Genomic DNA, 24274 nt, shown 5'->3' with positions numbered 1-24274 from the left:
ACCCAGGCGCCCTACTGCCTGTGTTTTAAGTAAAAGGAATTTCTCCCCCTAAAAAAGACCTTTGTGACCACTCCAGATTTTGAGAGAACCAGAGAAGGGGCAAAGGCTAGAAAGACCTGGAACACATGGAAAGCTCCAGGTCCCTTGCTGGCCTCTCCCACAGATTAATAAGATGGCCCTCTCCAGTTACACTCTCCCTTCCTTTCCCTAATATGAACAGAAGCACAGAACAAAAGTTCTAAGGAGAGAATGAGAAAGAGATCGTACATACAAACCAAAAGAAGCAAATAAATAGAATAGATAAATTCTGAAAATTTAGAAAAAATCATAGTTAAACCAAGTTGTAACCCCATCCGATTTTTCTGGGAGACTAGATCCCCGTCAAAATTTATCGAGGGTCAATAGATTTGGAGAGCTGAGGAAGTTGAAGTGGAGGAGAAGAGTAATCACTCCTTCTAGTTAGGGTTGAGTTCATTTCTCAGCCATCTTCCAAATCAATAGGCCTGAAGAGATTACCACACCTTCAGCTGCCTACCTCCAAACAAAGTAATTCACTCCACAATTTGTAAGACTAAATCTTGCCCTTTGTCTATTCACCCATTCATTCGTCCTCCCATCAAGTATCTGTTGGTGAGCCTTATTTATTCACAATGCACCAGCTGCTACGACTGCAGCAATGTGTAAAGGCCAGCCCGCAACCTCAAGCAGCTTCCAACCCAGTGGGGAGCTAGCCGGGAAGAGAAATGGCACAGGGGTAGGGCTAGGCATGTGCACTGAACCTCAGCCCCCCGCATAGGGCCTGGCATACAGTGAGAACTCCGCACATGCCTGTTGGGTAAAGAAAAAGTGGGATGGGATTTACGGTAAATGGATCTGAGTGTCTGCAAGGCTGCACCGGGTAGAGAGCGAATCTACACCAGAGAGAACAAGGAAGAATTCCTGGAAGGGATCATCGGAACTGAAAAGCCAGGGAGTGGCTAAGAGTAAGTCAGATGAATGTGGGTCTGTGGGAGGGATTTCCTACTGGGAGAAAAAGTGCAAAGGCCAGAGGCCCGGGAAAGAGTGGTAGATCTGTGTCACGGCTCATAGTTTGGTGTTGCTAGAAATTCAGTGTGTAAATTGTGTGTGTGTGTGTGAGTGTGTGTGAGAGAGAGAGAGAGGGAGAGGAAGCAATGACTGCACGTGTGACTATGCATATACACAGGTGCACACGTGTGTGTGTGCGCGTGCATATGCGTGAACAAGTGTGGGTGCGCGAATGGGAGTCTGTCCTGGAGGGCATCAGTGGGGTCCCACGGAGCAAACTAAAGGAGCAAAACTTTATCCTGAGCACACAGTGGGGTCATCCAAGGCTTTAGGCTGGAAAGTGACTTGGTTCATGCCGAAGTCATTGGCTGCTTTGGAGTTGAGAAAACTCCCTTTGGTGCAATGAGCTGAAGAATGACTTGGTCTCTCAAGCGAGAGACATGCAGAATTACTGAGGCCGAAAGGAAGGCAGCAGCTGTGGGATGACTAGGACAGGTCCAAAAGATACTGTCGGACTTAAGCAGCCACGATCTGGTGACGGATTCCAGGTATTACAAGATATATATTGAGGGAGGTGGGGGCAAGGTGGGGGGTCTCCGTGGGAGACAGGGACTCTGAGTCCTGGACTGTGTGGATGGAGCCCTTTGCTGAAAGCAACTAAAAAAAAAAACCGGGAGGCATGGATTGAGATGGAAGGGTTCCGCTGAGATAGACAAGGCCTTTCACTTGTTACTTCTCCTTGAAAGGTAGAGACAGCCCCACGCAGTGGATGAGAGCGTGTCCTCTCGAACAGAGCACTTGGATTTGAACTTGCGACTGTGTGACCTTCGGCAGCATCCTGATCTGCTCTGTGCTCCGGCCCCCCCACCTCTCTCCCCGACTGGTTCTGAGGAGCATGCACGTTCTTGCTTGTGCAGGGACCACGGTCAGGGCTGGCACGAAACACTACACAGGTTATTTGTCAGATGAGAATGTCTTCAGTAACGTCCTGGAATGACTGAGCTTTACGCACACACCTTACATTTCCGTGACTTCAACTTCCACGATGTTCCTGTGCGTTCATGCTCTCTCCTGCCTTACTTTACCAGCACTTTATTACAAGGCCTTGAGACTCAGATCTCTCTTACCTTGAAATAAAATGTCTGAGCCTGTGTCTGCTTCCAACCTCCATCCCCTCCCCTCAGAGCTGAGGGTCTGTGCAGATCACACAAGACCCAGTGTCTTCACTCTCTGACCATCTCCACTCACTGTAATGCGGCACCCCCCACCTCAGGCCCCCAATTCTGGAGCGAAGCTGCTATATCTCAACCCACCAGTGATGAACTCACTGCTGGATCCAGGGAGCCTGCCTCAGGCCTTGCTGGCTTGCTGGTGACCCCACTGCCATCTACACTTCCAAAGTGCGATCCTTTCCTCTTTTCCCCAGGTTTTTCCCCTCATTTCCCCATGCTGCTGCCCAGGCCTCCTTCTCTCCCTATGGTTACCAGCTCTGTCTCCTTAGCCTCAAGGAGCCCTCAGACTCATCGAGGCAACGTGGGCCCCTGCCAGTGGCTGGGCTGTGATGACTGGTTACAGGTCTGCTCCCATGAGCCAGTGAGCCCTTTCCAGATACAGTCCCCTGCTTTCCCCGTTTCTAATTCTCCAGCACATGGTTAAATGCCTGAGACTTCACCTGCTAGGACCTCAGTATGTTGGATGAGCGAATAAATTAGTGGAGGAATGAACAAACAGAACCCAACTACTTCACTTCTTCGCTAAATGAAACGTACAGCAATTATTTGTACGAAAATTAGGAAATGCTGAGTCACCACATGAATGATGATTCACTAACTGATTGACTTCTTCCCCTCCGTGGCTCCATGACTGCTTCCCCTCTGATTAGTAACTGGACTTCTAATCCAGAAATTACTGGTCTTTATAGCCCCAGTGGTTGCCACGGCAACTGCAAATGTTCAAGATTTGGGGTGCCAGTGACCCTCTGTGTGTATTTGGGCTGAAGCACTTTTCTTCCCCACTCATTGCTGACTCATAAAGAGAACTGGGATGTTTTTGTTTGCCCACTGTGGCTTTATTTCCTGGATGTTCTCTTTTTCAAAAAATTCAAAGAGTAGGATTGTTTCAGAGCAGGTAGTGAACCTGGGAAAAAGAGGATGCTGTTCTTCCGTGGACAGAAACTTAGCATAACATATGCTTTCTGGAAGGTGCTAGGGCCATGGTGTCTATGATGCGAACATAAGGGATGTGATGAGCCCCAGGATAACCCAATTCCATGCACTGGAGTGCAGAAGCATGAAATGTACACACTTGTTTACGGCATCGGGAACTGAAGCTGAGGGATGTTCAGGGTATACAGAACTAAGAATCAGAATCAAAACTAAGGTGCAGCCTCTCTCTCTGATTTATTTGGCCTCCTTGAGGCATAGACTAGGATGGGAGCAAGAAGGAGCCAGGCACCCATACTCCTGGCACCCATATTCTGAATGACTCAGGCGGGCAGACCAAAGGAGCAATAAAGAAGAGCACGGAGAAGGGAAGAAGGACAAAACACCGCAGGTGACAGGCAGTGGTCGAATTTATTTGGACTGCCAAAGGCGATTTTCTGGTTTCCAGCCCTGGCCCTGACACTCCTGAACACTTCCAACCCAACAAGCTGGGCTCCACCCAAGGACGATGCCAAGAACCCCCGTGGGTTCTGTGTCATCTTTGAGGACCAGGCCAGGACACCCAGTGAACAGCGGATGGGGAGGGAGCAGCCAAAGGCACCACCCAGGTTGGTCAAAGTCCTTCCCCACAGCATTGCCTCCCTGAGGTGGTAAAATGGTTAAGAAGAGAGGCGGTAACTGAAGGCTGGGAGTGAGGACAGGAAGGGCAATGACACGTCAGGCACCAAAGCTGGAGCGTGACTGGGAGGATGACCATATGGTCATGCTTACAGGAAACTCCTCTGTGCTACCAGCCGGAGGTGGCTCCTCTTCCCCCATCACCTGGATGACGCCTAAGTCCCAGATCCAACCCTTGCCTGTCAGACCCCAGGCTCACAGGGACACAGCAATGCCCCCAGAGCTGGAACCCAGAAGGTTCACGGCATTGGTAAGGGAGCTGTATGGGTTTTATGTTCCCTCCTCCTCTCTGTTTCTCTTCTCCTTTGCTTCCTGAACATGCTGCCTCGTCATAGTCTGATGCATAGTCTGACTTCTGAGGGTGCAAATGTTCCCCATATGCACATCACTTAGGGCTCATATGTGTGGAAAGTAACCAGAAGTAATGCAATTCTGGCCAAAGGGGGACTCCTCCCATGCAGACCTGGGGTCAGGGAAGAAAGGGCCATTTTAGGGTGTCTTCGAGAAGCTGGAGAAGGAAGCTTGATGACAGCGTCCTTCTCGACCATTAGGAGCTCCGTGTGATGGCAGAGACCTCAGCACGGTGACCCAGGTGTCTCTATTCCCTGCACAAGACAACAGCACATTTCTCAGGGACCCCAGGTGGTACCGGACGGAAGCAATGGCAGAGCCCTAGTGCTCAGTGAAGTCGCAGGAGCCCCTGTCACTTAGAGGGCAGGAAACAGAGTCAAGCCTTCATGCGTGGCTGGGGCTTGCAAAGTGGTGCAGCCACTTCAGAAAACGGTCTGGCAGTGCCTCAAAATGTTAAACACAGAGTGACCCGGCAATTCCACTCCTAGGATATGACCCCGAAAGAAATGATAACCCAAGTCCACCCGTGCACAGTGCTCACAGCAGCTGTATTCACAGGGGCCAAAAAGCAGAGGCCCCCACAAGGTCCATCAACTGAAGAATGAATAAGCGAGATGTGATTCCAGAAATATATGGACTGTTACTCAGCAATAAAAAGGCATGAAGCTCTGCTACATGTTAAACATGATGAACCAACCTCCAGTGAAAGAAACCAAATTCAAACAGGAAATGTCCAGAAGGAGCCAGTCTATCGAGCCTGAGAAGAGACTCATAGTTGTCTCTGGCTGTGGTGGAGGCGGGAAGGTGAGGAGGTTAATGGGGAGTGATTACTAATGGCTACAGCACCTCTTTGGGGTCAAAATTCTAATTCTAAAATCAGATTGGTAAATGTTTCACAATTCTTAAAAAACAAAAATCGTTCATTGTAGAGTTGAAACATGAACTGGATGGTGTGTGAGTTTTATCTCAATGCTATTTTTTTTTTTTTAAGAAAATACATAAAACTCCCCCTGGAATGCTCAGACCAAGAAAGTAAGATTTCCTGCGGGAAATCTCTGGTAAGTTTTGTTTTTACTTGACCAGAAGGCATTTCTCCACCACGGCCAAGGCCACCGCCTCTCTGTCGGTGTTATTCTGGGCAGCACCAGGCTAGGAAGCGAGGCAACAGAGGGCTGTGGATGAAGGACATCATACAGGAAGTGGCCTCCAGACTGCGGGTCAGCAAAGGATGGCCGCGGGCAAAGTCTGGTCTGCCACCTGGGCTTGTAAACCATGTTTTCCTGAAACACAGACGCGCTCCTCTATTTAGATACTGTCCACGGTTTCTCGCACACTTTCGCACCAGAAAAGCCAAACAATAGACTGTAGGGCCTGCAAGACCTAAGCCATTTACTACTGTCCCTTTGCAGAAAAAGTGCGCTGACCCCTGCTCCAGGCTCCCAAGTCCAGGGTCTTGCTACATCAATATGGTCTACATGGTGGCTGGATCCCCCAGGAGTCTGTTGGAAGTGCAGACTCTCAGGCTGCCCCAGACCCAGGGAATCAGAGTCCACACTTGAGCTTGTTAGTTGGGTCAGTGCAAGCAGCGGGTGCCAAGACAGGATTCCCGTGCAGGCCAGAAGAGGGTGTGTGCCTGGAAGGCTGGGACAGCCATCAGCCCGTGCTGCCAGTCCGACCTCAAAGGAAGGAAAGAGGGAGGGGAGGTTCGGCGGAAGCACTGGAGACCACCGTTCAGACGAAGGAATGTTCTGCAAGCCCTTGGAGATTCTTCAAGGCAGAGCTGGCTTTCAGAGAAGTCCCAGATCTGGAACGGGCTTGCTTTTTCCCCACCAAACCAAAGTGGCCTCAGGGCAAACATCGTGATGAACTCAGAGCATACCTCCTGGGGGGGTCTGGTTAGTGAAACGGCCAGCAACTAGAGGTCTGTGAGGCTTATCCTCAGCACATCCACTGCAAAGTGTGTGCACACGGCAGCCCTTACATTTTAAGAAGAATCCCAAGTGATCTCTGTCAATATTTAAGTTGATAAGCAAGGCTTCAGAGCACAAGTTGGCAAACTGTTTCTACGAAGGGCCAGACAGTAAATACTTTAGGCTTTGCGGGCTCACCCCAGCTCTGCCGGTGAGCATGAAAGCAGCTACAGAGAGAGAACACGCGGGGCGGCCGGGTTCCAATAAAACTTTATTTATAAAATAGTCTTCCGCTTTGGGCTACATGTGGCCCACAGGCTCTAGTATAACAACCTGGGCTCCAGAGTTGTGGGGTTTAAGCTTTTTTTTTTTTTTTTAAGATTTTATTTATTTATTTGACAGAGAGATCACAAGTAGGCAGAGAGGCAGGCAGAAAGAGAGGGGGAAGCAGGCTCCCTGCTGAGCAGAGAGCCCAATGCGGGACTCGATCCCAGGACCCTGAGATCATGACCTGAGCCGAAAGCAGAGGCTTAACCCACTGAGCCACCCAGACGCCCGGGTTTAAGCTTTTTTAAAGTAACTAAACACTTTCTTCATAGAAATGGATAGGAAAGGGACTGCTCCCTTTGAAGGTAGGAGGGGAACCCTGCACCGGGCAATTCTGCTCAGAAGCCCCCACGGCACCTCTGCGGACAGCTAAAGCAGATTTGAAAGCCGCTACCCTGTTCCCCACAAAGAGCCTCGAGATTCAGAAAGTTCCTCTCATCATTCTTCTCATCCCTAACGGGCATCCAGCAAGCTAAATTTCTACTTTATGGGTCCTACAAACAAAACTGAGAGTCTAACCCTGTGCTGGATATTCAGGGAAGACACACGTGAATCAGACAAGCATTTGGCTCCTGGGGAACTTTCGGTAGATAGAAATGAGATGCAGACCGAGCTGATAAGGCGGGAAGCAACACGCACCCCAGGAAACCACGCATGACGAGCTACGGAAGCAGGGAAGCAGAGACCCCCCTCACCAAGGGAATCGGGAAGGCTGCCTGGTCAAGGGCTCAGCAGTCAGCTGCGAAAGGAGGGGCCGAGTGACAGCCCGTTTCACTTCTAACAGGAGACGTTGCCCGCCCCCACCCCCACCCCGCTTCCGGAGGGGTCTACAGGAACAAGATAAAAACCCATCATATGCAGATGCTAACTTACAACCATCAGGGTCCGTGGCTTGTCTACACGAGCACACTCATGTATCTCGTCCTCACCGTGAGGGAAAACCCGGCCCCACAGAGTGACAACGGCCTTCACATCCACAGTTCGGACACACAAAGGGTGGGAGAGCTACAGCTTTGCCTCACATCTGGGCCCCGGGCAAGGAGCAGGGCTACACGTAGAGGAAAATGGGTAATTCCTCAGGGTCCCATGAGGGCAAACTTTGACCATGGTTGCGACAGAGGACGAGGCAGCTGAGGAGGAAGGTCACAGAATCGTCACCTCCCAAGGAGCTCTGCGAAAGGCAGCGCTTCCCCTGTCGCTAAGACTGGATAAAGGCAGCACCCACCGTCCTTCTTGTAAATTCTCTTCACATCTACGCTTACACTTCTGGGTCTGGGAGTCTGTCTTCTGTGAAGCTCTGTGTCCGCATGAACGAAACTTCTTACCGTCAGTACGCAGCTCCCTTATTGGAGAAGGGATGTCTCAGTATCCCGTAAAGTCGCGTTTCTTAGATGTCATTCAAAACATACCCCAAAAAGCCATCACAGTGCCCTAAACAAGGGGGTTTTAACCCATGGTCAGAAGACACTGGCCATCCGGAAATCCGAAAAGCTCTAAAAGATTTGTAAACTATGCGAACATGTACATTTCTTCAGGGAGTCAGCATAGCCCTCAACAGATTCTCCAAAGGATTTATGACGCCCAAAGAAAAGTTTTAGTGCCATTGTCTAATTTATCCAAAATCATACGGCCCAGGCTGAAAAGAACATGTGATTTTTAAAAAGAGAGTTTTAGGCATCTGATTCTACAGTGTTCTCAATCATCTTGAAACCCTCTTGGTGAAAAATCCTATTTACTTCATTCCTATTTCACAGATTACCTAACCAAATTCCTAAAGAATTGAAGTTACTATCTCACCTAAGGAAAAACTATAGGTTCCTGGGCACAACCAAGGCGAAGCAGGTTAAAAGCCACCGCTCTCAGTGGCGCCTATCTCCCGCTGTTAATACCCTGTCATAAGTCAGTACCACCTGCCAAGCCCTGTGTTGGACACGTTACATACATGACTTATTTAAACGTCTAGCCACTCTGCAAGACACCATCTCATTTCTCGACTTGATGAACCCAAGGCTCAGAGACGTTCAACGAATAACCAAAGATCAGAGCACTGATAAGCGTCAGAGATGGGATCGGGCCAGGTCGGCCTGACTCCTCCGTTCTGCACCGGGATCTGCTCTGAAACTTGGATCCTTACAAGACAAACACGGGTCTTCAAGTGAGGGACAGTTTCTTAGACATCTGCGTACTCCCCACAGGGCCTTGCCAGGCTTTGCGCGGCAAGGCCCTTGGTAAATACGGACTCTAATCCTGCCACGACGTACTGACTCAGTCCTGCGACTTGGAGCTACAGGTGGTTACTCAGCTGGGCAACTGCAGGGAACATTTGCAATCAATTACCGGTGAGGAGGAACCTATTAGAAGTTTCTCTTCTGTGTATGCCGGGGTTGAAGGAGGGGAAAGGAAGTTGAGAAGGAGGGAAAGGAACAGGGTGGTTTTGGGGTTGGGTGCTGGAGCTTAAGGATTTCACATCAGGATGGGACAGAATTTGGCTTCTGTCCGCTGCTGAGTGAATTCCAACAGCCCAACCAAATGGGCCTGTGGCCTTAGGCTACTCCTCCGTGGCCCCACGTCCCTAAATGGCCAGGTCCCTGAATAGGGAGTTTTATCCAGAACCCCTGCGCTGGAGCAGTTGCACAATCCTTTCCTACCTGCCATTGCCCTGCTCCAGAGCACAGGCCATAGGCAACTCTGGAAGCCTTTACCTGGGGGGGCGGGGGGGCAGGAAGGTGGGGAGACAGCGCCATCATGCCTCCTCTGGGGGCCAGAGACAACCTCAGCACCTTAAGTCTGTGAGGCCTGCATTGTCCTCGGCCCTGAATAAAAGGATTCCAGCAATCCATTCTGGAGTCCAACTTCCAATTTTGGAAGAATGTGGGAGCTTGGGGTGGAGGAAGGAGGTAACTCGAGTTGATTTTGTTTTCTTTTCTAGTTGTTACAAGTGCACAACTAGAAATCACAACCCCACAAAAATGCCACTTTAGCCCTTTCACATAGGCCCTGCAAAAAGGTTTGTGTAAAGCCAACCTTAAGGGATGCCTACCAACCCCACTCTGGGAGGGGATGATAAAATACCGCCCAGAGGCCGGCAATCCAAGAAACCCAACGCATTCCCCAGACGTGGCTTCCAAAGAGCCGCCTACTCTCTTGTGCATGAGGCAACACTGCCACCTAGTGCCCCGTGTGGGAAGTATTCCCTGAGGTCCCACATCTGGGTGGTGGGGGGTTGCTCCTTCACAGGGGCTGGTGTGGTTGAATTGCTTGACATCTCTACTGAACGGGGAAAACGCCCCAAGTTTGGGAGATTGAGAACTGGGATGCCGGATGTAAGTAGTAGAAGCTGAGGTCCTGAGCCATTGGGAAAGAGGATGGGAGTCAAGTCTGGGAGGAGAGCGCCTCAGAGGAGAGGCAGACGGTCAAAGACTGAATTGTGGTTACCTCCCAGGAGCTCCATCCAGTTGTTATTCCGCACAGGTGAAAACCCACACGCCCAGGAACAGGCAATGACCAGCTAGAGGACCAGCACTGAGTAAGAGAGGAAAGGTGGTCTGGTCTGCTGATAGGAGTGAGTAAATTCGTGCAAATCAGAGATCTTGCACTACCTTTGGCCGCCTCACTGCCCTCAGCCACGGGGCCCATAGGGGAAGTGTAAGCAGCTGAACATGGTGAACAAAGAGGCTTATGCCCTCGGGAGCCTGGCTGCTAAAATCCTGGAGAATGAAGGCCTTGTTCCCAGCCCCCATCTTTCCCAGAATTTTACCCTAAATCTTTCCTGAATGTGTTCTGATGTGTACAAGCCTAAAGAATGATAAGTATGGAAGGTGGAGAGGAGCTAGACCTGGATATTCCCTGCCCTCAGCCTTCCTGGTGTGGACCTCAAGGGGAAATACCAGTACACCACAGGGGCTGCTTTGATTTGAAGAGAAAGAAGCCTCAGAGACTAGACTGTCTGTAAAAAGCCTTCCTGCCTAATTCTACATGCTTCTGGAGGGTTCAGAGGGGCACTCTGGAGAAGGCTCTGACTGTGTGTGCTGTGGCAAGGTGGGGGGTGGGTGGCTGTTGGCGGACAGGTGGGTGAGGGAGGAAACTGTACGGGCGGCAGGTGGGGAGGTGCAAGGAGCCATGCCAGAACTGGAATCAGATCTTGCCACCACTCTCCAGGGCGTGAGACAGGACATGGAAGGGACAGGGCAGAGGCCAGGTCCCCACTGTTCTGAATCTGTTCCCTCGGGTTTGGGTTTTAATAACCGAAAGCAATAGCCTCTGAGAGCCTCGCTCATATATTCTTGTTGGATCCCTCTCTACATCTTCACAGCCAGGGAACTGATCCCAGGTCCCTCTGTTGCTACTGCCGGAGGAGGGGTAAGTGGAGTCGTGGGTCTCGGTCTAGACGGCAAGCACACAGTTTCCCTGGCAGATGGGTACTAGGAAGCGAGATTAGGCAGCAAGAAGATGTCATCTGGGAAAAGCTGCGAAGCTGCCAACTCTGATCAGATAATCATCTCATTATTTCTTCCATTTGGCCCCAGAATAAGGATTTCCTTCTACTTTTTCTCTGCCCCCACCTTCTTACAGCCCAGCCCCTTCTCTTTCCCTTCCTCTCACCCCCTCTCCCACCCAAAAATAAAATAAAGCAAAACCACAAGACTCTAGAGGGCTCAGTGTCTGGGAATCCCAGCTTCCAAAGGAGAAATCACAGCCAAAGAGGGGGAGACAGCGTGTCCAGAAGGGATGTTCCAGCAACACCCCATTGAAAGAGGCTCCCTCCTTCCAGATTTCTTTCTCCAGTCTGAAACTTATTTGCAGGCATCCAGCAACCTGAGAAGTTTTTAATTTGGGAAGTTGTCAAGCACTTTGGGAGTTCTGGGGTTCCATTCCTGTTCTGCCTCTGGCACACCTCTCATGGATTTGGTTTCCCCACCAATGTAAATGGGACTGGCAAGCATCAGAGAGCGTTATAGATAATCCAAATTAATGAGATTAAAATGAATCTACCATGTGCCTAGCCTTGTGTGAGGTTCTTTCATGGGGGGATCCAAAGGGATAATGACACAGAAAATGAAGACCTGTTATGTCTAGCCATCATTTCTTGCTTGAAACCAACACCACCACCCACCCCAAACACACACCCCCAGTAAGGAAAAGGAGATAGTTATTCTAATGCCACTCTTTTCTTTGTCCTTCTGGGTGACTTTCCATGAAAGCCAAGATCTGGGCATAGTGGAAAACACACATAGGCAATGTTCTGAGATATTACCTCTGATCAAAACCACAGTTACCCACGGTTCCTTTTTAGGTCCCTCATCCAAGAGCCAGTGCTAGACACCAGCGTCCCGGCTTGTACAAGCCAACCTCTTCCAGCAGCCCCTGCTGTTCTTAGACCTGATGCATGTTAGGACAAGCCAACGGGACTCCAGAACCCCGACTGGATAGGCTTTCTGCTAAGTTCCAGGGCTGCTCAAAGAAAAGGGACCGGCCAGGGCGTGTGGCTCCGCACCTGACCGCCTGGTTCTCCCTCGGACCAGCCGGCCCCGCCCCCATGGCTCACTGCGCAGGTCCTGGTCCTGACCCGTAGCTGCGAAGTTGCCTGGCTCCCTCGGACTGGACTAGGAGAAATGGAGTGTGACACTTGTTCCCCATTGACAACGAACCAGAGATCTTCCCCTTTAAAGACGGGGTAAGGAGCGAGCTGGAGGTCTCCTAAGTGCACAAGCGATGTATACCACTCGAGATCAATATTCATTGGGACAAATGCTCTTGTGGTTACAGAGTCATTATCGTAGATGATGTCTAGAGTCCTGCTGTGCTGATGGATAAAAGCCCTTCCCCCTCTCTCCCTGGCCAGCCCCTCCTGGCTTTCCTGCCCCTGAGCCCTTCCTTTCCTTGTCCCTTGTGTCTAACCCAGGCAAACATAAAGCCAGCCACTCCCCCAGGGACCTCGGAAAGCCCAGGCACCGCCGTTACCTGCAATGATGGCTGGGTTGTTCTGTCCTCCCTCTGGTCTCACCCAGGCTTCCACTGTGAACGCCTCCCGGGGAATCTCAGCCAGCACTTCTGGTCGCAGCAGCAGCCGCCCCCGCCTCCCCGAGAAGTATAAGACAGGCAGTCCTCCGTGGGGGTTAAGTGTCTCTGCTTCCCAGTGGGGGTCCCCTCCACCCTTCTGGATGCTGTCCTCGGTCAGACTGGTCCTGACCCCGTGCACAAGGGGGTGCTTGGGCCAAGGTTGGAAATGCCGGGGAGAGACACCCGGGTCTCCCCGCACGCCTCCCGCCTGCCCCTTCACCACCTGGCGACGACGCCTGCTCTTGGCCCGGCCCTTCCTTCGGCTCTCTGGCTGGGGTTCCTTTGGGCCCACGAAGGTGGTGGTAACGGTGGCAGCCGTGGCTGAGCGCTCCCGAGTCTCAGCCTCACCTGGAATGGCCTTGGATCCTCCATCGCCAGGATAAGTGTCCCGGTCTCCCCGCAGCTCCGACCACCCAGTAGGACCATACCAGACCCACGGGGTGGCCGGCCGCTCAGCTTCACCCCTCGGCCCCACACTTCCAGCCGGGCTTGTGGCCAGGCCCCTCGGGGCATCTGGCTTACTGTGTCCTGCATGGCGGGTTCCCTGACCCCCCACAGGGTAGGGCCTCAGGTGGTCCCCAGGCCAGCTGGGGTAGACCCCAAAGAGGTGATGCTGGGGAGCAGTTCTGGGTCTTCGCAGCTTGGCCCCCAGCCAACAGCGTTCTCCTTCTGACAGCACCTGGTTCAGGTGTCCCCTCTGAGCCAGGGCTCTCTTGCGTGTCCAGCCCGGCTCAGAGCTGGCAGTACTGAACGCCCAGCTGGCCAGAATCACCAGGCTCATTCTCAGGATCTCTAGACACATCATACCTCCTCCAGCTCTCTCTCTGTACAGAACCAGAAGTCAACTTCTGGGTACCACACAGGAGTGATGGGGAGAAGAGCAAGAGACGGCTAGCAGTGGATTCGCAGTCACCAGGGAAACTGTTTTGTTCACAGACCAAACTTTTAGGAGCAGCCCCGAAAGAGTGCCTCTTCTGGCTACTGGCGACCAGTGCCGTGCCTCCCTCTCCCTTCTCCCTTGACCTGGCTCTCCTGACTCTAGTTTAGTCCTTGCTGAATGAAGAAGTTCATTTCTCCGGGTTCCCTGGAACCTCCTCCTAGGGAGCTCAGGTTTCTTCCTTCCTTTCTCTCTCTCTTTTTTTTTTTTTTTTTCTTTTGGGTCCCTTCTTCAATAGCCCCTCCTCCCACTGATCCTAGAGGAGGGACACACAGACAGGAGCCAAGCCCTCTCACACACACACTCCCTCACAAATGCACACCGCTCCCTACCTGAAGTCATGAAAAAGACACTAATCTTCTCGTTTTCATTTCTTTCTCCTTTTTCCTTCCCTAAGAGTTACGTTCTTTCTGTAGCTCTTAACCTAAGCTACATCCACCTTCAAACAAATCCCTAGAGCAGCTTGCATCCAGAGACACAGAATTTGATGCTTCTTTCTAAAACTGCAGAAGGAACCTGGGGGCACAAAAATCCAAGCTGGTACTTAGCTTCTGCTCTCCAGAGGTCCTCCTCAGCCAGAGCCCCCAGCCAGCCGCCAGTTTGCCTGTGCAGGTCAATGTTCCCCTCAGCTTGCTGCTTGGGCTTGTGCTGTGTTGAAGGCTTTTTAATCCCCTTCCAACTTGTTGGTATGTTGCAAGTCTCCGTAAAGTTCTCCTTGGGGATGCCAGTCTGGTGTCCTAATAACCTTATGAGTCTGAGAGCCCTTGACTTCACCTTCTGGGAGTCTTGTGTGTCCCTGGGCAGATGGGAAAGAGAGCGAGAAGAGCATGGACTTCAGGGGACCTGTTCTCTCCGGTGCCTCCTGCTCTCCTCTCTCCCTCTCTTTCTCTCTGCCTGTAATTATCTTCTTGTTTGTTTCATTTAAAGACAATGATGATGTCAAGCTAATAAGTTTGGTGCATCACTCCACCTACTCCCTGTCCCCTCCTTCCTCCTGAAAACCTCTCTGCCTCACCGAGGCACAGGGGACAGACACTACTCCTGGTTTCCCCAGTAAACATCTCGGGCTTTCTCTCTCAGCAGCTGCAGCCTACACAATCAATAGCAATCAATACTGTCTTAGAGCACTCTTTTCGGTGTGTATTCTCTCTCTCTCTCTCTCTCTGTCTCTCTCTCAGACACACACACACTCACACATGTGTCGTGAACAGATCTGCTCACTGTCTAATAACCCCCCCCACCAGCCGTTCAGGGACCACTTGCTTCTCTTTCGTTTTGTCACAAGCCTCCTGTATTTTTTTCCTTATTTCAATCATTTGGGATTCAAAAGAACAATACCCCAAATTCACTTTATATTGGACATCGGGAAAAAGAACAAATCAATTAGCCTGCCGTAAGAAGCATTACATGGGAATGCCATGAATTCTCACTACGTAGATCTTCTTCCCTCTGAAGTTTCTCACTCTGAAGTTACTAAGAGTCACCATATGCTGAGTGAGCAAATAAACAAATGAGATGCTCAAAATAAGTAATTTACAAGAAATGAACAGCTAGACCCAAGCAACTCTTTTTTTTTCAATTGACTTGAAATGAATGGAGAAGATGGGGAAGTAAATACTGTGACTCCAGCCTCTGTACTAATGTTTGCCTAGAGGGAGGCTATCTCAGAGTCCCACCCCTTAAACACATGGACGTGTACACACACACACACACACACACACACACACACACACACACACACTGAGAGCATGGTTCTGAATTCTGAACACAGTGGTAGGGGGCAGTGAGGATATTTGACCACAGGTGGGTACAAAACAGGTAGAGAAATATATTGGGTCCTGCCTTCACTAAGAAAAGTTACTTGCAGTTCTAAAATCCCTGCCTATATTACCCACACATAAAACACACAGCCCACACACTTTGGAGTAAGATCGCAGTGCCTCTTTTGCCTCGAGACTTCTCGTCTTCTAAACTCCTCTAGCCCTGCTAATAACGGACTTGTTTGCGTCCAGCATGCTGTGCCCTAATCACCCACCCCCTGGCATGCCCAGTCTCCCTGCGCAGCAGGCACTGGAGCCTCAAAGCAAGTCCCCAAAGACGAGATCAATTCAGGCACGTGGACATTACTAAACAGAAATCCCTTGATCCTAGACTGTCCTTTTCCCTTTTCTTGTTTTCCTATCTCCCTTCACTCCTTCTGACTTAGTCCTTTTCTTTCATTTTTTCTTTTTCTTTTTTTCCCCCCTGAAGTAGCTCTAAAGAGTTTGGGGCTTTGGAAGGGAGTAGAGGGAGATGTAGAGAAAGACAGAAAAGCAGAGGAAAGGGGGGTGGGGAGAGAGAGAGAGAGGGAGAAGGGGGGAGGGAGGGAGGGAGAGAGAGAGAAAGAGAGAAAGAAACACTAGGAAAGAAAAGAAGGAAGGAGAGGAACCTTAGTGTAAATGAAGAAAAGATCCTCAGGTAAGAAAAGCAGAAAACTTGCCCCCTCCTTCATGCCACCCCCATGACCCTCAGAAAAAGGTTCCATACCATTCATTTCAGGAAGGAGGGAAAACACAGCAAGGAAGAATTCCGCCTGCTTTTCTGCCCCTGTTAATGTGTGAATGATCTTGCGGTCCCTATAGGTCTCTCCTGGCTCTCAGCAGCTAGTAATCCATTCATAAGGTTTCAAGAAGCTATACAAAACTCAAGCTTCCAGTTTAGTTTCTCTCTCTCCCCTTCATTCCTTTGCTCACCACTCTCCTTCAGCTCTTGGCAGTCCAAAGTTTAAAAAAAAAATGTTGAACCATTTCTGTGTTTTCCTCCTGTTGTAACTTTTGCTGTGACATCATAACCCTGCCCACCAACACCCCACCTCTCGCTCTCCTTTCCATCCCACCCCTCATCAGCCCCAGACCCCCCAAAGCACACCCCCCCATGGAGAAGAAGGGCTCCTGTCAGTTCCAACGTGTGAAAACACAAAGCTACTAGAAGGTGCCCCTCTCTCCCCTCCCCTCCGTCCCCCTCCCCTCTCCCCCTCCCTGCCTTACCCACCGCTCAGCCACGGCTCTCTCAAGGCTTGGAACAATGATCCCATCTGTTTGACATGTGCGGAAAGGTGGGCTGGATTCAAATAATCTGTCAAGTGGATCAGATAAAAAAAACCCAGCAGCCCCCTCCTCAATTCCATCACACACACGCACGCACATCATACCCCAGCAAAAGTGGGAGAGAAGTCGGCCGAGCACAGCACCCACCCTTGATGCCAGGGAGACACCACACATGCCAAAGGCAACGCACATTTATATATACATAAATTCTGTGGCTTATTTGTTTATGACAAACACCGGCACCCCAAGCCCCTCTCCTCTTCCCCAAGTCCTGCCACTCCGCAAGTGCACAGATTGGAAAGCTGGTAGAATCTGTTTTGAAATCTCCAACGAGAGGGTTTTTCCCCCTTTTTTTCACTCCCAAGCACTATCTGTGGCGATCAGACTCGAGCAGGGTTGCCAGCAAATGCAGGAGGCCCCTTCTAGGGTACAGGCTTTCAAACCAGCGAAGCCAGAGGGAATGGATTTAAGGACACACAGCAGGAGCTGGCTGAATTTATTTTATTTTGACGGGGGTAGCTGGGGGAGGAATATCATTTCTGAAATGCCCAAGCAATGAAGGGAGAGGATATGGATTTCTTAAACAGTTTTTGCAAGAGGAGCGGTGTCTTGTTCTGCAGGTAAATCTATAAGGCGAGAAATTGGAGCTTAGAGATAAACAAGGACGGAGAGAGAGAGGGAAGGGGAAGGAGACAAGAGAAGGGAGAGGGGTAGGGGATGGGGACCTGGGGACAGAGAGAGAGGGGAAGAAGGGGAGAAGGACAGAGGGACGAGGGGAAAGGAGAAGGAAGGGAAGAGAGAGGAGGGAAGAAAGAGGAGGGTAAGGGAAGGAAGGGGGAGGGGAGGGATGAGGAAGAAAGGAGTGAAATAGAAGGAGGAGGGGTGGGGGCGAAGGGAAAAGAGAAGAGTCTGGAAGGAGGAAGGACTGAAGAAGAAAAGCAGGGAACCGAGGAGGGAAGAATGAGACTGAGAGGAAGGAAAAGAGAGGAAGAAGTGGTGAGGCACATAAAATATGGAGACCAGGAAGGCAGTTAGATCCATGATGCTTAAACATAAAGAGATCAGAGGGGCAGGTGAGGAGAGCCACTGCCTAATGAGGCAGGGGTTGGGTTTTCTGCACAGAAAACAAAGGATACACAGTGGAGGGGCTCACTCCAGTGATCACACACGTTTTAGAAAAGCAGATTGCCAGTGTTCAACATTGTCTCTTTAAGTAAACCCCTATTTCCTCCTCCTTCCCTGCCTACACCCTTCCTCCAACACCCACCTCCACCTTCCTTCATCCACTTCTTGTTGCCAGCATTATCTTCCCCTGGAGAATTCTCCAGTAAAATTCAGACACGGATCCCCCTTCCCCCGCCAAAAAAAAAAAAAAAAAAAAACAAAAAAAAAAAACCCCACCCTTAACACTCAGTAGCCCCCTTTTTTTTCCGCTTCTGTCCACAGAGGGCCCTGACTCCTCTTATCTACAGACTGAGCTGTTTGTGACCATCTGCACTTTGTTTAAACCCAGATGATACTATGTTTCCCTCAAGCCCAGGACGCAGGGCTGTTTCGCTTGTACTTGCTGCCATAGTGGGGCTGGTCAGTTTCCATTAGCATTGTCATCAGGATTAGGAAGAGTCTGGGAGCACAGGGAGGAGTTAGTGCATGTCAGTGTTCACCTGCAGCACAGAGCACTAGTGGGGGAGAAAGAGAGGTGGGGGTTGGGGAAGAGATCCCTTAATATGGTCACTGATCCTCTCTGACTTTCTGATTCCAAAATCTGATCCCTTGAGGGAAAAGCTCAGCTGGGAGCCGGCCAGGGAGCGTAGTAATAAAAGCCTCCTAGAACACAACCAAATGCAGGATCTATATATAGGAGCCGGATCTGTTTTCGCTACTTGCAGTCGAAAATGACACCCGGAAACAAACATTTCAGCAATATGTTTATTGGAATCGCATTCAGCTAGTGCTGGAAAGAGTGAGCTTCTCTGAAGGATTTCGCTGGAAGCCTCGGGGTTGTTGCTCTCTGCGCCCCTGCCTCCCGGTGCTCTGAGCTGGGAGTCAGTGGCTCTAACATTCATAGGGTCACTTGAGATGCCTTCAGGGTGACCTAGCACAGCCTCCTCTTTTACGGGTGAGGAAACAAGGGAGAAGTCACACAAATGACAGCAGGGCCAGGACAGCATCCAGGTCTCCTGAATCCCAGGCCAGGTTTTCCCTCCTTTGGTACGCACCTGTCTTGCTATCTTGGTATCCACGGGACCAGCTGGATGGGAGGAGGGTACCAAAGGCTGACCTCTCCAGATGCCCATCCAGACAAAAATGCCCTGGAAGTCTATGTTGATCATATGTGTTCTGTAACTTAGAATCACATAGCACCCAGAAGGAAATGCAAATCTGCATTTCCAACTCCTCCCTGTGCGTTTTGAGCCAAGAGAGGCCCTATCTTTTTGTCAAGCTATTTGGCGCTCTGTGTGTTAGTTAGATAATCATATCTTTTTCCACAGCACCATTATTACTATTATAAATTATTATCATTGGTAGTGGTAGTGTTTTGCAAAATACCTTTCAATCCAAATACATAAAGCATTTCATCCACAGGTTAGGCTTTCCCACTCCTTGGGGGCAGGCGACATGTCAGAGATCGATTTCCCCTGGTGACAGTCCTTACTGGGAAAGTGTTTCTTGTAACATTTTGAGCCTTGGGACCAGCTTGCGGAGCCCTTTGGCTGGGGAGGGTTTCACAGTGATGTTGGATCCTGCTCTGCTCTTCAAAGGCAAAGAAGCTCTACAGGGTTTGTGCTTCAACCAGCATTGCCTTTCCAAGTGGAGTCTATTCAAAAGACAATCTCATAGCAAGAAAAACAAGAAGACTGCATACTTGCTTCTCCTCTGATCTAACGCACATCTGCGTGCTTTTTTTCTTCCTGACTCTAATGATACAAATGCAAGGCAAGTGTTATGTCCATTTTACAGATAAACACACAGAGGCTGAAAGCTAAGGAACTTACCCAAGGACCTACAGACACTAAGAACACAGCCAGGGCAAATCTGAATTGCATTATGCTAAAGTGGAAGAAACCAGACTCAAAACGCCATGTCCTGTGTGATACCACTTATATGACGTTCTGGAAAAGGCAAAATTATAGAGACAGAGAAGATTGGTGGGGGGCCAAAAACTGGTAATTGGAGGAGAAAAGTTGAATACGAAAAGCACAAAGGGATTCCGGGGTGATGGGACTGTTCTTTATCTTGATTGTGGCCATGATGCATGAGTATGCATTTGCCAAACCTCAAAGAAGCATGGACTAAAAAAGGTGATTGCAGATAAATTAGACCTTAGTAAACCTGTGGTAGTGAGAGGGAGAAAAAATGGAGCCAGGGGTAGGGCCAGGGTCTTTTGACTCTGAATATAGTGTTCTTCTGTTGATACCTTGCAGGTGTCCAAAGGAGAGTGTGACAGTGCTTGGTCATGGATTTGAGCCACTCTGTACCTAACTCTCCACCGATCCTCTCACTTGGTTCCTCAGGGGACCCTATGGAACCAGACTGAAGGGAGCAGAGCTGGCTTGCAGTCCCAGCTCCATCCACCCAGATGACCCTAACACATCAAACAACCAACCACCAAATGATCATTGGCCAACAACTAGGAGCCTGCTCCGCCATTCAGTAGCTGCTGGACCTTGGGCAGGTTAATGAACTTCTCAGAGCTGTCTGTAAAATGGGGAGATTGGAATAGAAGACCTCTATGTTTTCTTAGAGGTCACACTTGAGATTCTCTCATTTTTAGCCTGACACTTTTCTAATTGTTTAGAAAATTGTTTTTAATTGTTAATAATAATAATAATAATAATAATAATAATAACAATAATGGGGCACCCAGGTAGTTCAGTTGGCTAAGCATCCAACTCATCAGTCAGGTCATAAGCTCAGCGTTATGAGATCAAGCCCCAAATCGGGGTTCTGCACTCAGAAGAGAGTCTGCTTGAAGATTCAGTCCCACTGTCCCTCGCCTTGCTCGTGCTCACAAGCCTGTACTCGCTCGCTCCCTCTCTCTCTTGCAAATAAATAGATCTTTTAAAAAATAATTTAAAAAATTTTTTAAATAAAAAATAACCAGCCAGTGCTGGTTAAATATCTTCCCATAAATATCTCAGAGATCCAAGCATACATTAGCAATGGACACCCACAACATTTATTTTAATCCTTAAAGAAAGCCATATATTCAAATATAACTCCACTTGTCACACTGATAATGCAGCAACAGGGAGTGTTTGAGCTCTGGTATTACAGTGGCAAAGGTGTCCTATACAATGGGCCACTGTCCTATGTTTAGCAAATCAAATATCAGAACACATGGTATTCGTATGAAAACATTTAAATCAGAGTACTTTTTAAATTTGCTACTGTGCTAGAATCTTAAAATTTGGTAATTCCCTCAAGATGGTACTAATAATATTATTAATAATAATAACTGACATTTATTTCTTCTAATACCGCAGGCACTGTTCTGGTCACTTTATATGTATATATTAGTTGATTAAATCCTCACAACAGTTCTGTGAATGTTCTTTTATTACCCTCACTTTCAAATGAAGACTAATGAATTAACCTTTATTAAGCACCTACCACGTGTTCCATGTAGCATCTGCTAGTCCATGTAAACTAAGCCGTGCGCGAAAAATACCTCATTTCACCCAGGAAGTCACCTATGAGATAGCTCCACCATGACCCTCATTTTTAGATGGGAAAACCAAGGTGCAAAGAGTTCAAGCCACTTATCGGAGCTTAGTCGCCTTGAAAACAACTGCCTGTCTTTGGAGGCCTTGCTCTTACTCGTGATTCTGTACAGCCTCTTCATACCAACGATGATTGACTCCCCAGCGCAAGAACTGATTTTTTCTGATAAGAACATCCCAGTGGTTTCTCTGGAGTAGAAGACAGATCTCCCTTGGGTCTTTTCCTACAGCCTCCCCTGGTGGAGGTTCCAGGACCTCCAAGAGATGTGGTCCCCGCTGATCGCAGCAGCCAGGTGCAGGCTCTGTTCTGCCAATGCTGAGGTACCTCCCACAGGTCCCCATGGACTCCTGTGGTCACCATCCATGCCCCCACATCCATCATGTCCCCAGTGAAATCTAAAGGACCTGTAACCAACCAGTTATAAGTGGAAAGCCAGTCACTCCTCCAAGTCATTAACTCCGTCTGGGAGGAATCATGCAAGACAAATAAATGTTGAGTTGTCTATTTATTATAACGAATGCAAACTTTTAGTACTAATAACAGCTATTAGTTGATGGTCTATTAACCATCACAGTATATTTCCTGTGTTAAGGTCAGCTCTGATAGAGAGCTCCAGGTTTTAGGCCAGATTCTAAATTCTGAATGGTACTTGTGCTATTTAACTGCTGAAATGTGGTCCATGTGTAAATATTTCAAAATAAATATGCTCCCCAGATGTCTTCAAGAAAGGGAGCAGGCCTGTGGAAGAGGAAATGTACCCTTCCTAAATGCTCACCCGGCCCAGCCTTTCCATATAGATCACAGCCACAACTGGAGGCAGAAACGCGAACCAAGGCAGTTTGAGCCCCTAAGCTTGTCAGATGCCACCCCCCCACAAGTCGTTCATCACAGACCCTTTCTGGTAGGTGCCAAGAAAAGTTCAAGTTTCTTTTCTGTAGGCTAACCTCAAGATAATGTGCTATAGTTGAGAGGGTAGGCTCTGTAGGTGACGAACATGGATTCTGGTCTGGGCTCTGCATGGTCTGGGGCAGATTTCAGGGTCACCAGTGAGGATAACAGTGTGCCTACATTCCAGGTAAGAGGCCATAATAAGGCACATTTCTCAGCACCTATCCATCACAGAGTAAGTACGTAATAAACACTGGTATTACTGAAGAAGTCAGCTCCTTTCCCTGTTCTACCCTACAAGCTTCTGATTTTAAACTTTCAGTCACCCCTAAAGATCCATTTGGATGTCATTTCTTCCTGTTCTCAAAGTATCAGCCTTTCCTGTGTCCTCTCAGCTCCTCATTTGCCGAAATCTGTCATTCTCAATCCTGCCTGTCCCACAGGTCTCATCTTGATAGTAAACATTTTGAGATTTGAAATCTCAAACATGGTATGACCCACCTTCCATAATTACAAAAAAAAAAATCAATTCTGTATCTATAATATTAAAAAAAAGGTATATTGAAATCAAATGAATTTCAACATATATATATTTCTGATTTAATTACCTTAAAAGATAAATGAAATAAACAAATGCTTGGACCTACTTCTCATGAATAAGTATGGATTTGAGAGAAATAACAAAATACTCAACAAATATGACAGGTATTTTGTATTGACATTTTGAATCAGGGCTATCAAAGCATGTGTGTACAAGTTCACAGAGTCAGCGTGACTCCTAGAGCTCCAAATACAGAAGGGCAGACGCGCGTATGTGCCTCAAATGCTGTAGGCAGCATCGCCATCAATGGCATGTTTCCAAAATGGGGAACGACCCTCGGTAAAATCTGCAAACAAATCAAGAGGCAGTCTTTCTTCGATAACATGGAGGTTGCACTCCTGGGAAAGTGTATTTAAAGTACAAAAAAAAAAAATACTTCTGTGATTAAGTGCTTGTGTTTAAAATAAAGTTAACTTCTAGACATGGATCATTATAAATGGGTTTTTCGTCTACGTGAATGTTCGGCCAGAATTCAAGAGTCCAGCAGGATGAGGATGCATTTTGTGGAACTATCCATGCCCTACAGGACAGTCTAACATCCCTAGCACCTGCCCACTGAACCCCAACAGTAACCTCCCATCACTGTGACCCCAAAACCACCCTTACTATTTCCCAAAATGTCCCTAGGGGGCAACACTTCCCCCATTGAGAACCACTCATCTAAACCAAGGCCAAAACATTATGCAAACAAATCTGGTCGAGCCTTATATATGCATTTGCTGGTAACACACTGCCAGGACCCACAAAGGAGAAAGTCATGTGGGGGCTTCTAACTGCATTTTTTTATGGTATTTGGGAGAAAGCTGACGTATCTATTCCTCCGTAGTGGTTTGAACTGTGTGCGCCTGGAGTACATACACAGATGCACCCAACACATTCTACCAAGTGATCACTTTTCAAAAAATCATCTAGGGAGCTTCTCCCTGTTCGTGCGTCAGCCCACTCGGTTCCATTAAGTCCCCTCTACTTAAAATAGATAAATAGAAAACAATGTCCAGGATTGTGAATCTGAAAACTCAGATCATGGGTTCCAGTCCTTGGGTCCCAGTGCCACATCACATCCATCAAATCATTGCTGGAAGATGTTGGTTACAGAGGCCAAGGCCGTCACTGGCTCTGAGCAGCTCTTGGGCTACAGCAGTGAGGTCTCAGAAGCCATGGTGGGGATGCCGGTAGTCTCCACGTGATGCATGGAGGTGTGGTCCGTGTAATGCCGCCCATCCGTTCTGCTTGTGGGACTTGGAGTCGTCACCTTTCCGCGGCTGAACTGAGGAGGACAGTTTATGGAGCCATATGGTGAAGAACCTCGTTTTAACTCAACAGCTTGGCCTCCTCTTGCCCTCTGAACTAAGTCTTCTGGGAAGATGCAGTTATAGCATCGTGGCTTGACCTAACCTTTCAGGAAGCATGCTAAGTGCTGGCCATCACACTAGTTTCTGGGGACACACTGGCGATTAGATACTAGCCCCAGCCAACCTTGCCCCACAGACCTGTTAGAAATTCCCGACCATGAACACACTGTA

At 48.9% G+C, this 24274-nt stretch overlaps 1 protein-coding gene across 1 annotated transcript in view; it reads right to left on the bottom strand.

The window, feature by feature from the left end:
* The window catches only part of PAPPA2 (pappalysin 2), a 302543-nt gene extending 289224 nt beyond the window's left edge, over positions 1–13319 (bottom strand). The window contains exon 1 of the mRNA XM_045982073.1: positions 12416–13319. Within this exon, the coding sequence (XP_045838029.1) occupies positions 12416–13319 (904 nt within the window). The remainder of the gene's footprint in view (positions 1–12415) is intronic.
* Positions 13320–24274: the final 10955 nt, after the last annotated feature.

Source organism: Meles meles, chromosome 17 (assembly GCF_922984935.1).
Source record: "Meles meles chromosome 17, mMelMel3.1 paternal haplotype, whole genome shotgun sequence".
Classification (NCBI taxonomy): Eukaryota; Metazoa; Chordata; class Mammalia; order Carnivora; family Mustelidae; genus Meles; species Meles meles.
This window is presented reverse-complemented; position numbering and strand designations above follow the sequence as displayed.